The sequence below is a fragment of the Aulonocara sp. 'chitande type north' Nkhata Bay genome, linkage group LG13 (assembly GCF_057382095.1).
Source record: "Aulonocara sp. 'chitande type north' Nkhata Bay isolate Kocher_YH1m ecotype deep benthic linkage group LG13, A_spYH_male_GT1.1, whole genome shotgun sequence".
Lineage (NCBI taxonomy): Eukaryota > Metazoa > Chordata > Actinopteri > Cichliformes > Cichlidae > Aulonocara > Aulonocara sp. 'chitande type north' Nkhata Bay.
In genome coordinates, this window is record NC_141356.1 from 12,101,184 (window position 1) to 12,118,163 (window position 16,980).

Below are 16,980 nucleotides of genomic sequence, written 5' to 3' on the forward strand. Positions count from 1 at the left end.
ATTACAAAGGGAAAAAAGAAGAAATCCTTTTTTTTTTTTTAAATGACATCAGAAACAGCAGTATGCGACATTACGTGATGGCAGAGCTTCAGTTCATCCTTTGTCATTTTTTTTTTTTTTTTTTTTTTAATAAATAGGACAGGGGGAATGAATGAGAGAAAGAGGGGGAGAGAAAGAAAGAAAACCAAAGGGGAGAAGAGACGGTGAGAAGGGGGGGGAAGAGAGAGAGAAAAAAAAAAAAAGAACTCCTGGGTCACCTGTATGGAGAAAAAAAAAAAAACAAACAAAAAAAACAAACAGAGGAGACAGCAAACAACAAAGAGCAACATAATAATAGAGAAAACAAAGCACCATCACAATAAACTAGCTAGTCATAGATATCAATATTTACTAAATAATAAACGATATTGTGCAGCACGCAAGATAGACAGCGCACGCAAGATAGACAGCAAGAAGAAATCCTTTAAGCGGACAGATGAACTCTGTTGCAGTAAATTATTAATGAGCAGGTGTGCTACTGTCTACTGCTGTTTAAATGAGGGTAGGTAGGCTAACAGAGACAACTTCCTGGATATGATGCAATACAGTTCAACAGCACATCCTGCAGCCATGAAGTTGCGTCAGTAACTGAACATTATTGTAACGAACAGAGCAGGGAATAGGCCCCACCTTTGTGAGTTTAGAAACATGTACACCAGCGGTGCCTAATGAGCCACATTTTTACATATGACACATAAAAACTTAATCTGCTTTTCTCCCGACCGCACAAATCACATCAAGTATGAGCAAAACCTCATCCGAGCCAAGCAGCTGTGTGCCCGTTTGTATCATGGAACAAATGTGTTTCAGAGGTCAAATAGAGGAGGGAATCTGTGACACTACAGCATCATGCTGAAGGTGGCGCCTCCGATCATTAGTCACACTTTACTCTGTAGGATGGAAACCAGTAAATCAATGAAACACCTCAACAGGCAGCCCATGTAAACACCTCATTTGGTGTGATGCTTTACTCCGCTTGTTGGGAACGATCACATTATGTGCATGCAGATACACCCTCGGTGGGCTACACCATCCGTAACGTATCTTACTGATGCACGGCATGTTGGATGAAAGGGTGGTTTCCTGCACTGCATTTTAACGGTTTTCAGTCCAACATCTGTCGGCCTGGAGCCAAAGAAGAAACTAAAACTCGTTCACAGTAAAAAAGGTTTCCTGATTTACGGCTCCTACACGAGGCGTTTTTATCAGGTTCTGTGTCACCAAAAAACATGCAGTTTAAACATGCCCCAGTCTCCCCTTCAACATATCCTTGGACAGTGCTACACCACCTTCAGCAAAGCTGCTACTTCCAGACTGCTGCCCTGAAGTCCCGGCTCTGTCTGTCTGTCCCACTTGTGTGTCTGGGACGTGATTGGACCTGTTACAGTGTCAAACCGCAATCCTTCATTTTCAATCCTAAATTAGCAGAGAAGACAAGGTGATCCAGATCTGTTGAGTGACCCAGAAACATGTGGAGTGCTCATCCATCACCCATGTTTCACAGTTTTGCACTTTCAATTCACATCTGGAGTGAAGCCTTTAAACTGATCAGGTTCTATACTCTGTCACGTATTCAGCCTTACATAAATAAATAAATAAATAAATAAATACACCAAGCAGTATTTGAATCTGGTGGAATCATCATCATCTTGAGTGTGAGAGCCACTCAGACCCTGTGAGGGTCACAAACATGTGCCCCCCTGTGGGCTTCGATATGGCAGGGGATTCCAGCGAAACTCCTCTAAAGACGCCATAGTTTGGGTTCATTTCACAGATGCTGATGTTTGCTCTCTGCCGGGGCTCCATAGTGAAAGAGCAGATGTGCACATACAGCAGTGGCCTGAACAGAAACTCGGGCAGCGCTGGAACGCTCCTGAGCTGCACGACCTTGTTAATGAAATCAAAGACGGTCTTTGCAGAGACGGCCGTGTGGCAGACGTTTCTGATCACACCTCGCATTTATGCAGCCTTCAGGTCACTCAACACACTTAATGCTTAGATGTGATTCTGCAAAGTGGATTTACTAAATGATGTAACGTGTTCATAATGGGAAAATGGTGAGTTAGAACTGTATTAGATCCAGGAGTGAAATATACACTAATGAGGCGAATGATGATGAAAAACATGAGAGTGGATGTTTCTGGGCTTATGATATAGAAATAATCAGGTACCTCAGTTTTTGTTCGCCGCTTACTCCTCCTGAAAACACAAGACTTTGAAAAACAGGGGAAAAGGTGTTAAAATGTTACAATGTAACATGTCGAGTATTCTACAGAGTATTCAACGTTTAGAATATAATTTGGATAAAACACTGAGTACATTTCCTTTAACTGTGTTCTTGTAGTAAAAACATCAGTATTGCACCCTTTACTGTTTATTCAGCTGAGTAATACTACTACTGCACATTCACCCAGTGTATATACTATATGTAGATATATATAATGTTCTTCCTCTACACCCCCCACCCCCCCCATTTTTGCACATGTCGAGGAGCGTGTCAGGCTACATTTCACTGTGTGTTATACTTGTATAACTATGCATGTGACAAATAAAGAACCTTGAACCTTAATAAAAGCTCATTTAGAATTATTACTGAATTCTTTTTGTGTTCTGTGGTAGCTTCTTGTGCATGTTTGAGAACGTTTTTTTTAAATTCTGTAAACTGAAAATTACTCTGAAAATTGAAAAAATGATATTTAGGTGCAAATGCAATTTAAATAATAAACAAGAAAATAAATAACGAGAGAAATGCTGGAAACATTAAACTGCGATTCTGATGGCGAGGTCTTATAACACTGGGGTTTCAGAAAATGCTCCAATTTCTAAAGCGGATAAACAGCACAAACATGTCTGACTGGAAACAAAGGTACAAACTTCACACCTCCTCCCCAGGGACACTGAGGCGTTCCCAAGCCAAGATACCCAGCCTGCCCTGGGTCTGACCCGGGATCTCCTCCAGCTGGACCTGCCAAAAACATCTCCTCTAATAGGCTTCCAGGAGGCGTCCCAGTCAGCTGCCAGAAACACCTCACCTCCCTTCTTTTGATGTGGAAAAGATCTTTACTCCACAATCTCATTCTTTGGATTAGCACCCACAGCTCATGGCTATAGGTGAGGGTAGGAACGTAGATCAGCTTTGTTTTCATGCTCAGCTCTCTCAGCTACAGCAGCGAGGTGAAGTGTCTGCATCACCTGCTATGCTCTCCCCTCACTCGTGAACAGACTCAGAGATGCTTGAACTCTTCCACAGGCACCAACTCATTTTCCATCTGGAGTGGGCCATCCACTCTTTTCCAGCTGAGGATCGTGGCTTCAGACTTTCATTTGGCTTATTTTCTTCAGCAGCACTTCTCACTCGGCTGCAAAACCTTCCCAGCACAATCCGAGGTTTGCTGCTGTAGAAGGACCACAACTAATCCCTTTATATTCCTGGACTTCCAGGACTGTTTGTTAACTGACTAAACTAACAGTGTGTTAACCAATACTAATGAGTGTGGCTCCTGCCTTTAGCCTGATATTTACTGAAAGGATGGCAGTGGTACAGAAAACAAAGAGACTGTGCAGAAAATGTCAGCTGTGGCGTTTCTGGTAAACGTGTTCGAGTCCACAGGTTATCCACCCGACACGTCTGTCTTCTTAAAATTCACCTGCTAATTTGAGGTTCTCTGCACAGCGAGGAGAGGACACACGAAATATAAACACTTAACTTTTATCTTTGTGGGCAGGTTATCAGAGGAGGATGCACTGACACGGTTTAATGCTTCCTGGCATTTTAAAAAGAAAAACATTTTTTACACTTCAGTTACAGGTGGCCTATGACGCTATGCAGAGTCTCTTCAAGACCCAGCACCCCAAAGGGTCCCCATCTCCCCGCTGCAGTCATGTTTTATGCTCAAAACAAATAGTTTCTCTCATGTGTGCCTGGAGATGCACACTCTCACTATTATAAACATTACTCACACAGGCCTGAGGATGTTAATATTAACACTGTGTGCAGTATGTGCATGCCATTGCACCTCAATGGTCAGCACATTCTGTTGGAAAGCCTCGACCATTGAATTTAGCCAAGGAGAAAACAACCTGGATGCAGCAGAAACACGGCTAAAGATTTAAAGGCTTGTGTGGCTCAGGGAGCAATAAGGTCGGTGTCTTCTGCAGCCAAGAGACTTTTTTTTCGTTCTGCTCCATTAGAGCTGAAAGGCGTGTCTGTACTGAAAAGTTATTGCAGTTATGATCAGGTAGTCATATCAGGAAGTCTTCTATTTGGAATTATTATTGATATAGTTTGTTAGAGGAAAAAAATATTGCATTAATATTTTTTTGCTCAGTTTATTGCAGTGTGGTGGGGGGGAGGTTTGGTGACATTTAGATAAAATAGCAATATACCAATGTTATATACACAGAAAAAGATATTTAAGACACTAATATAAAAACCAGTAAGAACAGAAACAGAGACAGCTGATGGCAGGGTGTGTATGTGCTGCGTGAATATGGGTGAAATCTTAGAACCCCGATCTTGGAACTGAAGTAAATGAATGTAAATGAGACGTGACGTAAAAGAGTCAATCAGAAATTATACTTGAGGATAAATAATGTTTATTAAAAACGCTTCTTTTACTGTATTTACGTGATTATTGTTCATTTTGATTAATGCTGCTATCTGTATGAACAGAATGAGCTTGTTTTATGTTGATGTGTTATGGGTGTTGGGGTGTGTAGGACCACACAAAGAAAAGCTGAGCCTGAGGTTGATGATAACGGGGATGCTGATCACGCACGCACACACGCAGACACACACACGCACACACAACCCCGTTCAGCTATCTTAGTGAGGACCTTCATTGACATAATGGTTTCCCTAGCCCCTTACCCTAACCATTAAAAATGATTGCCTAACCCTAACCATAACCTAATTGTAACCCTGACACTAGAACCACATTTTGAGGCTCAAAAATGCCTTTAAATGCCTTCAAATTTGTGAGGACCGGGTTGTGTGTCCTCACAAGTGACTGTTGGTTCTCACAAGTATAGCAGAATGCAGATTTCGGTCCTCACAAAGATAGCTAGACAGGAACACACACACACTATGTACAGATCTGTGTGTGTGTGTGTGTGTGTGTGTGTGTGTGTGTGTGTGTGTGTTCGTGTTCCTGTCTAATGAAAGACATTAGTGTCAGTGAACTACATATCTCCTGCTGTCAGTGGCATTTAAGTTCTAAAATAAGTCGCCCACGGGTAACATCAGTGGCCGCGTCCATCTTTACACCATCTATGGTAAAACCCCACCTAACAACATGGTTTATACTGTGAGCTTCGAAATGACACATTCATTGTTAACAACAGTGATTGTAACGTGTTTGTTTGTAAAAAGATGCATACTGTGTATTCATACTGCTGCCACTTTTCTCCACATCACCCAGCTCCGACACTGTACGGCATCATTTGCAGGCTGTTGCAAAACTGAACTTCGCACTGATCTTTTTAAACAGGCTATAATTAAAATTCTATTTTGCTAAAATATTTCCTAGAGCCTACCACCGCTAATATTTAATTTATTATTTACTAACCAGTTTAAAGCTGAAAAGAGCTCCTCTACGAAAGTTTCATTTTTACTCGCCACGCTCACGTCGGCTTTCAGATCAAGAGGGAAGAGAAATAATTGCTAATCTATTAATAATGTGGCAGATAAGCACTAAATCAAACCTCAAATTCCACCTCTGACTAATCTACTACATTTGTGTTGAACATGAAGGTTTTCCTTCAGGAAACTGAGCTTAATAAAATAAAATAGCTGACACTGTGAGGGCTTCATATGTCTGTTTGTTCCCGACTCTCAGTCTCTCCTTGACCTCTGTGAGGCTCTATTAAGAGTGATCCCATTAATCAGTGACGAACCTGCTCTCCGCCTGTGCTCTCAGCTGGATCAAAGATAGGCCAAGATCCTGCCGGCACACAGACCCGCAGAGAGACAGATTGAAGGGCCGATACACGACTAGTCAATTACAGAGCCTCTACAAGATCCAGCGAATATCCGCTACTTATTCCCTACCCCAGGAGAACATTGGCTGTGAGTCACTTTAAGCAATACAAAAACATACACACCCTATTGTGGTTAAAAGAACAAGCACCGCATTGTTTCAATGCATGTAGTTATATGTTAAATGGTGGGAGAAAGGATTTTGCTACCACGAACATGAGTTGTTTTTGACACAGAGTGTCACAAAAAAATAAAAATAACAAAGCCAATGCAGCCACAGTACACTGTAATCCACTCCACACTGGATGCATAGGAAGAGTAAATGGCTACCCCCCCCCCCCCCCCCCCCCCTCTGTCCCCTTCTGGCTGCCTCTGCCTCAATTTTATCCCACAACTTAGACATTCACATTACTCACACTCTCATTACACATACATATAGGATCTTGGGGGTGGGCACGATACACGGAGTCCAAATTACCATCAGGGTGTACACCCCACCCCTGGCATCGTTGCCCACCTCTCAATGTTAAATACACGTAGACATTGAGGGCTAGCAGGAGGGACCATGCGCTTACCTGCTGCTCTCTGGCAGGTAGCTCCATGCCCTCCTGGGTTTTAATTGCACCTTAGAACACACATGCATCAACACTACAATGAGCGGGTGGAGGGAGGTTTGGAGTCTTCCCTCACCCCCATTCTCTGCGACCTGCTGGAGCGGGGGGGCTAGTAGGAGGAGTTGGCCGTCCGACTGCGGTCTGGAGTGTGGGGCCTCCCTGCTGCTGCGGAGTCGGGGTGGTCTGCCTCCCCCCACCGCAGGGAAAAGGGTAACACCACCTGGGTCTGGGTGCAGTTCCCCCCTCCAGGGGCAAGGGTACCTAGACCCGGTTTGTAGAGTACGCTTGGGGAGTGTGATTGTGTGTACAACGTCTCTTTATGTCTGTCTCCACGTTGGTTGAGTGTGGAGTAAGTGCATATGAGAGCATGAGGGTGGGAATGGATGTTTGTGTCTTTGTGTGCCTGTATTTCTGTGTCTATATGTCAGGTTGGGTGTCAGGCGCCACCTCTCTGGGGACATCTCAGGCCCTCCAAGGTTTGGAGGCCTATCTCCCCCTACCACCACTTCCCCTGCCAGTGGCGGACCCCCTCAGACATCGGTGCGTTGGTGGTTCTTTGTGTCCGGGGATGGGTGTCCAGGTACACACCGGCTCACTCCTTGGCGGCCTGGAGCCTGGGGCTCGCTCGGGCCACTTCGGAGGTGGGGTGCCCCCGGCCTCTCGGCCTGGGGCTCGGTCACTCAGGCGCAGCTGGCTGCCGGCGGAGCTCACGGGCGCGTCACTGCAACTCCCCCTGGCTTCTGCTCCGCGGCTGCTGAGTGAGCCCTCATCTGGGACTCTCCTCAGCTCTTACTGGGACAGTGGCGCGGCTGCCCCTCTGTTGGTCTTCCTTGGTCTCTTGTGTTCTGGGGGCCTCTGGATGTCTGGAGTTTTGATCTCCTCCATACCTGCTTCATACCCTGGAGGACGGGGCTGTGGCCCCCCCACACCCTCTAGCAGATCATTACATGAAGGAACCTTTTAAAAAAAACAAGCACATCCATGCTCACAGGTGTACACACGGGTGATCACACCCACAAACTACACCCTTTTTGGCTCCTACCTCAAAGCACACTGTGTTCTGTTGATCTTATGTGCTGCACAATAATGTTTAACATTTAGTATTTACTGTCATATTCCCATATATCATTGTGATGTTGTTTATTCTATTACTCTTGTTCTCTTCTGCTTGCTTTCTTTTTTCTTTCTCAGCAGGTGATCCAGGTGATCGATATATGCATTTTTTTTTCTCTGCTCATTCTGTTGGTTTTTGTCTTTTGCCCTTCTCCCCCGTCCCTCTTCTCAGCTGTTTCTCTTTCCCTCTTTCTTTCTCCCCTTCTTTCCCCCAGTCCAGTCTGTCCCGTATTCAGCAAGTGAAAATAAAATAAACAATAAAAGGTGAATCAAATGGACCATTACGGCAAGGCTGGGATGGTCAGTTTGGTAAAGTAAATCCGTTGGGCATCTTTCTTTGCCTTTAGACAACAATTCTGATGCAAAAGAGCCAAACGGGACAGGCAAACAAAAAAAAAACAAAAAAAAAAAAAAAAAAGAAGAGTAAATGTCAGTAACTGATGGCAGGTTGTAATAATTAAAATGATGGAGGAAACAAACCTACATGTGGGAGCACAAAGGCCTCACACGGCCTTCATCTCAGAAAATGACTCATCGTTGCCTCCAAAAGTTGATTCTGTTCATCTGGACGTTTTCAGTGGGAGAAACGTTTGGTCACTCATCCAGGTAACTTCTTTAGTCTTAGCTGACTGCAGGTTTCAATCTTATAAACAGTACATTTGCATAATGACTGAAACCAGCCCACTGAAGGAACAATGGGCTAATCTTAATTATGCAAATTCTCATGACCATTGATCAACATCCACTGACCAAAGCCCACTGATCAAAGACCGCGAGTAGCATTCACACAGTTGGGGAATGGCTGCAATCACAGCAGCCAATGCATCAAGACGACTCGTCTTTACTCACTCTGCAAAGTTTTAGACATGATGTTACGGTGACGACAGAAACTGAACAAATTGTTCTGCGCTAGTATCTAAATGTACACACTTTGTCCACACTGCATTGGTGTGCGCTGCCCAGTTTGGGACACATCAGAGAGATTCCGTCTCCTTTGATATAATCAAACTAATAAAACTGCTGGCGCTCAAAATACCACAAAGATATAAAATTCAGAAGCAATGTCACTTTCCAGAAATCATCAAAACAAATACATAAAACATGAATCTGCAAACCTCACTGTTTCAAATTAAAACTGTTATCTTTCTACCAATCTAAACCCACCAACCACACCACTGCTTCACATAAGGAAGTGTGCATCCACCTATGATGTGGGGAGAGACAGGAGGACGTAAACATCCCTCCCGTGGTATTTGCAGACTTTCCCAGCCAGAGGAAAAAAAGACAATAAAATGCATATCTGACTATGGGGCGAAACATCACAGCTTTAATGGAAAAAGGCTCAAAGAGAAACACCTGAAGGTGTTACGATCTGCAACATTTCCAGCTTGATAGCAGACAACATGTTGCTTTAGTGGCAGAACCATGACCTGATCTCCTTACCTGCAAGTTCAGATGCCACAATGTGTTTTTGGTCTGCATTAGGTCAAATATAAGATGAGTCAAGATTTTACTGGAGTGCAGTCTAAGGACAACTATGGAGCTGGAAATTAGCATAACAAATCCACTCTGAGCATATCCCTGTTAGTTAGTACGTCCTACATGTCAGAGGTAATGCAAGGCTTTATTGTGCAAAGACAATAAAACACAGCGGTGGATGAGCACGGTGCAGTAAGTGTACACACTTTAAAAGACGGCCGATGAAGCTAATAAGAGTTGTTCTAATGGAAGCCAACATTACGAGCACAGTGAGGTTAGCAGTAACTGTCACCACCGTGTCAGATGCTGCGCTTTTTACCCTCCCTCGTTGCTTCTTAGTCTGTGTTCCTATCCGACAGCCCTACCCACAATCCCTCCTCTTTCATCTTGCCATCCAAACTCCCTCCACCCCTCGTCTCTGCTCGCCTGCTACTTTTATCTTCCTCTTCTCCTCTTTCCTCCCTGCCTCCCCTCGTTTCCTCCTACCATCCTCTCGACTGTGCTGTTGTGTTCCTTCTGCTGTCTCTTTTCTGTGATTCCCGTCTGCCTTGTTTCTTTTCTTCCTTCCTGGCTGACATTCTCCTTCCTTACCCTCAACCAATCTCTCAATTTTCTGCGCTGCCTCTGCCTCCCTCTGCACTTTTCCTCAAATTTATACTGGCCCAGTTCACTCTGATTTTAAAACTTTCCTCCCCCTCATTTGTTTCCTGTATACCTTCTTCTTCCACAACCTCCCGCCTTATTTTTCTGTTTGCACAGATGAGGATGCCTCCATTGATGTTTTCTACTCCATGAAACATTTGGGCTTTAACTGAGGATTTTTATTAGACCGTCTCATTGTTTAGAACAAACAAACAAATAAATCTAGTGCAGAATTTGTCTCAGCGTCTCTGTGAGGGTTTTTTTAGACTGCCTTTTAAAACCGGTGTTCATGTTCATAAATGTTGACTGAAGCGCCCCAGATACCGAGAATAAAATCTGATGTAACGTCACATCGGTTCAGCCCCTTCCCAACACAAAGCCATTCATCTTTTTTTTCATTGCTTCCCTGCCTTCTGTTTTTGTTCCAGTTTTCTCTCTTGAACTGAGCCCAGTCAGCAGAACAACAGTCATTAGTGGAATTACTTTGGGTTCCATCGCACGGCTCTTACCCCGGTGTAAATACTCCTGCTGCTGGTACCAAAACAGCAGCAGGAGTATTTATACCTGCTGTAAATGACTCATCATTTCTATATCATGACTCTTCTTTAGTATGTCATGTATGAACACAGATACATCTATCCTGCTGTTACTGTTACAGCATGTACAGTTATCACTGCTGAACATGCTGTAAATATGTAAGGAGTAATCGTGATCATTGTCATAATAATACATGTATAATTACAAAAGGCACACTAAGAAGTAGTAATGCTACATAAATGATGAATGAAACACTTGCTAATACCTTCCCAGGGGTATGAACCCTTACCAACCTTAATAATGCTTAATATTGTAACATTATAACAAAGTGCTGAACAAATTCAAACACATTATAGTAACCACTAACTCTATTGCAATCCATTTTATAATAATGTGTGTGTTCTTTGTTTGTGGTCTGCGTTCCCAAACATCTGGTTCTACTGGAGCGCTCTCCCTCTTTAAAAGGGCATTTTTCCACGTGAGTACAGCTGTTGAAGGTCTCGGTTTCCATATAATTTGCTTGATGTTATAAAATCAGATTTAACTAACTGCCGCACTGTCAGGAGATGAGAGAGGAGTATGGGGCCAAACCAGCAGCACTGGTGTCACAGCAGTCACCTCAAAATAAGTTCTATTGTCCAACAGACGTGGTCGGACGACACGACCGGAGCTCTAGCTCACACAGACCATTACGCGGTCTCAGCGCCGAACACTCGAGTACCTCCTTGGCACTACTATTGCAAATAATCCTCTGCCCTACTCGTCTGCCCTTTTTTAACCCCAATTTTTAAAAGTTTGAGTGAAGAACACATGAGTGAGGAACATCTTAAGTTGCTTCATCACAACATTGAATCATTTAGTTTCTAAATAGCTTTCCTCCTGGTACCAACTCAATATGATCTTCATCTTTTATTCAACAAGGTGCGCTTTTTGTGGAGTGAAGAGGGCTCGAGTGCCATGACGGATCAGGCAAATGGAGTCTGAAGAGCATTTACATAAAACGTATTAATTCATTTTTTAGTTAGATTCAGTTACAAAACTACGACAACAACCTGAGGTGACTGCTGTCATTAAAATGCACGTCTTTGTACACTTTATTTTTGAGAAATGCACTTCTCCCACAAATGAAAGCTGCCTTCTACCATCACCATGTTCCCTTACTATAGAGGTAATGAGTTTTCATCTGTGAAAGCTCATCGTCCTATTGTTGTTTCAATGTTTGAGAAATCTCTGTAAACCAAATTTCCTTTAACATTTGGTTTTACTTTTCTCTGTATGGTCAAAGCCCAAATTTGATCCTGCTTGTTTACATCATCCTTCATGCCCTTGCTCTTGGTCACAAACAGTTCCTATTGTTGCCTGAACCTGTGAAATCTGCTGTCAAATAGTGCCAACGAGTCCATGAGCAAGGATGTCAAACTGAAAGATATGATGACCACAAAAGTGAGTTGTTTTCACAGCAGGAGAGGAACGTGTAACAGCAGTGCAGTCATGTAGGATAGTCAGCTTTTATACGAGCTGCATGCTGCTGTTGTCACTGTGACAAAACCTGAATGTGTGGACGTGCCAGGATAAGGTCGAGATGTTAAATATAGTCCACAGTTCTACATCACAGGAACCCCCAAACTAGTTTTTGTTGTGGACTGATCAGAGTCGTGCATTTTAACAGAAAAGTGCAAAACACACCAGAATTCTCACAATGAAATCGCCTCCATAAACAGCTCCTCGTTGCTGCAAAGCGTCAGTGTGATTTGCTGGACTGAACTAAAAACCAAATCCTACTAAAGGGTTCGAGCGATGCTGCTGCTTTAAAAGGTTCTTGTGCATTTTCAGGACTTCCTGTATAGAGAAGAGAGATCTGAGTGTAAAGGCAAAGATGTCGACCTACACTCATCCTACGTTCTTACCACCACCTACAACCACGAGCTCTGGGTAATGACCAAAGAAGACGACATTTCTTAACCCAGACACGGCTTAGAGCTAACCTAACCTGACCCGACCCCAAAGTTTGGCATGCTCTAAATGGGAAACTTTACTGTTGGGTCTTAACAAAGCTGCTTTTAAACTAACTTTGTCAGTAGTAAACTTAAAAACACTGAGCACGTGTGAGTATGAATTACTGCCATAAGGCACTTTCATGCCTCAGCACTCTGGATTTATCAGCGCCTCCCAAACACATTGCCTCTTGTGATTATATGGAAATAAGGACAACGTGGCGTTTATAGGAGCAACACGGTGACAGGTCTGGAAAATTGCGTCTAATGTTATTGAGAAAACCAGAACACTTCAGTGTGGCAATATTTGGAAGCACATATAAAAATCATTTAGGATACCCCCGATCCTGACAGAGAAAGGAAACGCCGACTTTGGGCTGAGTCGCCATCAATTAAAAACAAAACAAAGAACTATTTGCAGTGTGTTATTTTTCACTTTACATCAACATATTTTTAAAAAATTATTTTCTTGAACACAGCCATGTTAAGTTTTCAAAATAGTCTGTCAGCGTGACAGAAGGAGTGAATGATCTGTAACACACAGGTCTGCAACAAGCATTAATCTTTTGTGCCAAAGACAGGAAGAGCGATACGTCGAATGAAGCGAATAAACTGCACTCGACCTCGTCTGCTTGTGAGTGTGGGGTCGTTTAACGTGTTCTCAGGGAGGAAGTTTGAGTGTTTCTCCTGGTATTTATGATGAATGAGTGTCATATGTGGCTGCTACATGTGTTGGTGTTTATCATCTGCACTGAATGTGTTACATCTGAAGGAATCACTTGGATAATGTTATTGGCGCTAAAAATGAACCGTACTCGATGTTTAAAATATTCTATTTCCATATTTCGCTCTGAATGATTGTTATGTTTTCTTTAGATGCACACACATTGGTTTTGCTTCCTCTCTGCAACAAACTGAAGTTGTACAATTTAATGCACCACCAGAGGTGTGTGCACGTATTCATGTTCCCTTTAATATTTACATGTGCTTCCTTCGGATTGGTCAAAGCCAACCGAGCGACCCAAGCGCAGGTCCACAGTTCTGCTCAGCTTCCAGTGCAGTTTCACTTTTCTATACATGCCTCCGTCTGAGAGCCGTTTCTACGAAGCCCCTTCAGCCCACTCTGGGACTGGTTTCCAAGAGCATCACAGAGCATCCGCGGCGCTGACCATTTCACAGGATGAAAACTTATGTGATCCGTTTCCAGATGGCACAGATGGGAATGGATCGACTTTGTTACTTGTGTGAGTCACACATTGCCTACACAGTATGCAGACTACACGTTGAGCTCCTGGCAGTTACATGGAGCTCTTTGTGGGACTGTTGTGGGAAATATGTTAAATAAAAAGTACTTTTTTTTTGGTCCTTGAAAAATGTTTTCTACTGGACACATTTTATGTGCATCTGTGTTGTGTGTGGTCATTTGCGGCGGTGCTCTGTTGCAGATGTTTCAGGAAACATTTACGTCAGAGTGATTCTGAAAAACATCAGCAAAACGTCTTCGTCACCAACCAACCACTCAAAGATCCAGCAGAGCATTAAAAACACCAGGAAGCTTTTAAATTAGCAACCAGTCAAACCCGACCGAAGCGCAGACTTTTAGCTTTAATTTAAGGGCTTCTGTGCATCTGTGTAGAAACTACAGACATTTTTTATGGAGCTCGTCTGCAGGACTGAGCCAACTGCCTTCCACAAAGCTGTGAACTGAAGTCTTGCCTGACAAACACCGTGCATGACAGTAACACAACAAAAACTGAAACAAGCAAATCTGGAAATGAACTGAAGTGAAATTAAATGCAAAATAAAAACTTGAAATGAAATAAAACTACAAACCAACTAGAAAAAACAAAACTTGAATAACTGTGCTGCTGCCTGCTTTACTGTTAGACTATGAAGTGCAGAAATTCCTAGAAGCATAAATTGACTTTCACGTCACAGCTGTTTGTTTTCTCTTTGCTGGAGAGAAAGCAACAAATCTAACACTGTTTACAGCTGCTGCTGCAAAAGGTACGTGTTAGGACAACCATGCTCAGCCTGCACCGGCTGGATTAATGGAGCTGAGAGAAGATTTTCTGAACACAACATGGTGGAGAAATAAACAACCCTCACCCCTGATTGTACCTGGAAACTGTAACTGGATCACGGCTCAGGCTTCTGTGTGCAGTTGGGTTTTTCCCCCCATTTGATTTATTTCTGGGAAACCTAGAGGGACGCACTGTTACGAGTGTGGGTTCATTTAAAGTGTGATGTTTGCGTGCGCACTATTTTGCACCTGTTTGGAAATGTGGGAAATATTAAATGCAAAGTTCAGCCAATAACAAAAACAAACCTCCTAATTTATGATTTTTACTTCCTCGATAATCCTGATGACGAGCAGCTTTCATTTTACAGGTTCTTACCTTCTCCATCTCGCCGCTCTTCCTCTTGCGTGCTGAGCGGGTGATTTTGACGGTGACGGCGCCCTCCTCTCCCTGCCGGCGCAGAGCCATGCGGTTGGGCTGCAGCGGGCTGAAGGAGATCTCCAGCTCAGGCCGAGGGAAGCGACTCATTCTGCCCTCCTCTGTGGAAATCTCAGAGGACTCCAGGACTGACGGACAGCCGCTCGAAACCTGCGGGACCACATGTGGGCTTAAGGTCAAGGGTCACTTCATCATCACTCCAGAGAGAAATGTCACAAGGTCTGGCGATCGAGGCTTCTCCGCCTGTTACAATAAAGGTGTCGAGGCCAGATGGCACAACTGCTGAGTGTTATCAAATCAAAAAGCCGAGCCATCAGCTGTAAATCACCTCACATGAAAGGTGACCATGAACAGGCCAATCAGAAGTGATGTGGGTTAAAATAAGGAGCGACATCACAAAAGGCACAGAGCCACGCCAGCAGCGAGAGCAAAAGCACGTCACAGCTGTATCGTAATAAAAATCTCTGCTGTAAGTGAGACGACTCTCACAGCACCATCATTTAAACATGTGACATGTAGTTAAGTTTCCATGTTGTTTAGATGTCATTCAGCTGAAGCCCCGCAGCGTTAAACAGTCTGAGAGCGAGTGAGGAACAATTAAAACAACAGTCAAATTCAACCTGGTACCAAGGCTTTGTACAAGATGTAATAGTGTGCAGGTTAATGGTTTTAAAATGACTCTCAGCTAAGTGGAAAAACAAGGAATAAGACAGCTACATAAGCACATTTCTCAGTGATGCTCATGAAGGAAAGACGTTTCTATAAACTGAACACCTTACTGTTGTCGTCCCACAGAGTCGAGGTTTGATGGATCGTCCAGGAAACGTGACGCTAACAGATTAGTCGCTATGTGATGGTTTTTATGTGTGTTGATTTTGGCTTTTAATGATAATCTGCTCAGGTGAATATTTGGTGTGTGGCTTAAGTTACCATGGCGATACACCCCAGCAGGAAGTCAAAAAAAAAAAAACTTTGTGACCCTGAAAACTCAGGGTTAACCCTGAAGTCACCTCGCTGAGCTCCAAATCCTGCTTTGTAGCACACGACCCACACTGAAGCAGACAGCGACTCAAAACAGTTCCGGTTATGAAAAGCACATCACGACAACTTCTGAAGTGCTCATCTGCACGCCGCGAAAAGACTCGCTGACGAGGAAAAAACAAAGGTCGTGCAAAAATTGACACTGAGCATAAAAGTCGGCAGAAATGAAAGAAGCTTGTTGTAACAGGGCGGCCCTTACACTTGTGTAGAAATTTGTTTTTTCTGAGAGTGAAAGATACGGGAAAAGTTGCTGCATGCAGTCCTGCAACTTGTTGACCTCTAAAGGCAGTTTATCACATATCTGCATTCCAGGAGGTTCAGACATGCTGTGAAAGGCCTCAGTCCGCTGGAACCTCGAGCACGAACGCTTTAAAACTGACTTCACACGTGAATCTTAGATTATTATTTTATATGTGCTGTTAGTGTTTACGCAAAATACTTTGGATTTCTTGGTTTATTCATTTTGGATGTAGTAAAATCTCAGGTGTTGTAAAGGCTGCAGACAGGAATTAGTGTTTGGCCAAACACAGCAGATTAAAAACTCATCAAGCTGTCTTCTCTTTGAAATTGAATTTGGACAAAGTCCAGAACTGGCAGAAACCAATTGGCTTCTAGTGCAACCACCTACAGTCTAAAGTGTGAGAGCTGGTACTCTGAGTGCCTGATAATGAGGACTCCAACAGAAGCCTCTTTGGTTTTTCTTCTGTTTACTGCAGGCTGGAGAGAGGGGAAACAGTGACGCCTGCTGGAGATCCGTCGCAGGTTCGAGGGAGCATATCCGCAAACTAAGTTGAGAGTATGTATTGGACAACACCGTCAGGGGTCTGTTAGATCCAAAACTCGTGCACCAAAGCACCCAGAGCCATAAAGAACATTATGAACTCACACAAAGAGCAAAGATGCCACAGAGGGTACAGCCACCACAGGAAGAACTGTGGTGAGTTCAAACTTCAAAGTTTAAACTTAATCTATACAGAAATTCTGTCGCCCAAAGGCACGGTTCAACAAAAAGGCAAAGGGGGGGGTGGTCTGAGCTGCAGGCAGAACTCACTGCTGGCTCGTCTTTGAATCAATGTGTCAGATCA

The 16,980-nt window shown here is 43.5% G+C and overlaps 1 protein-coding gene across 3 annotated transcripts in view; it reads right to left on the minus strand.

Moving 5' to 3' along the window:
- Positions 1–16,980, minus strand: part of kif20ba (kinesin family member 20Ba) — a 60,032-nt gene that overhangs the window by 13,453 nt on the left and 29,599 nt on the right. For all 3 annotated transcript variants that reach the window (XM_086258742.1, XM_086258741.1, XM_086258740.1), the window contains exon 30: positions 14,795–15,004. In XM_086258742.1, the coding sequence (XP_086114868.1) occupies positions 14,795–15,004 (210 nt within the window). The remainder of the gene's footprint in view (positions 1–14,794; positions 15,005–16,980) is intronic.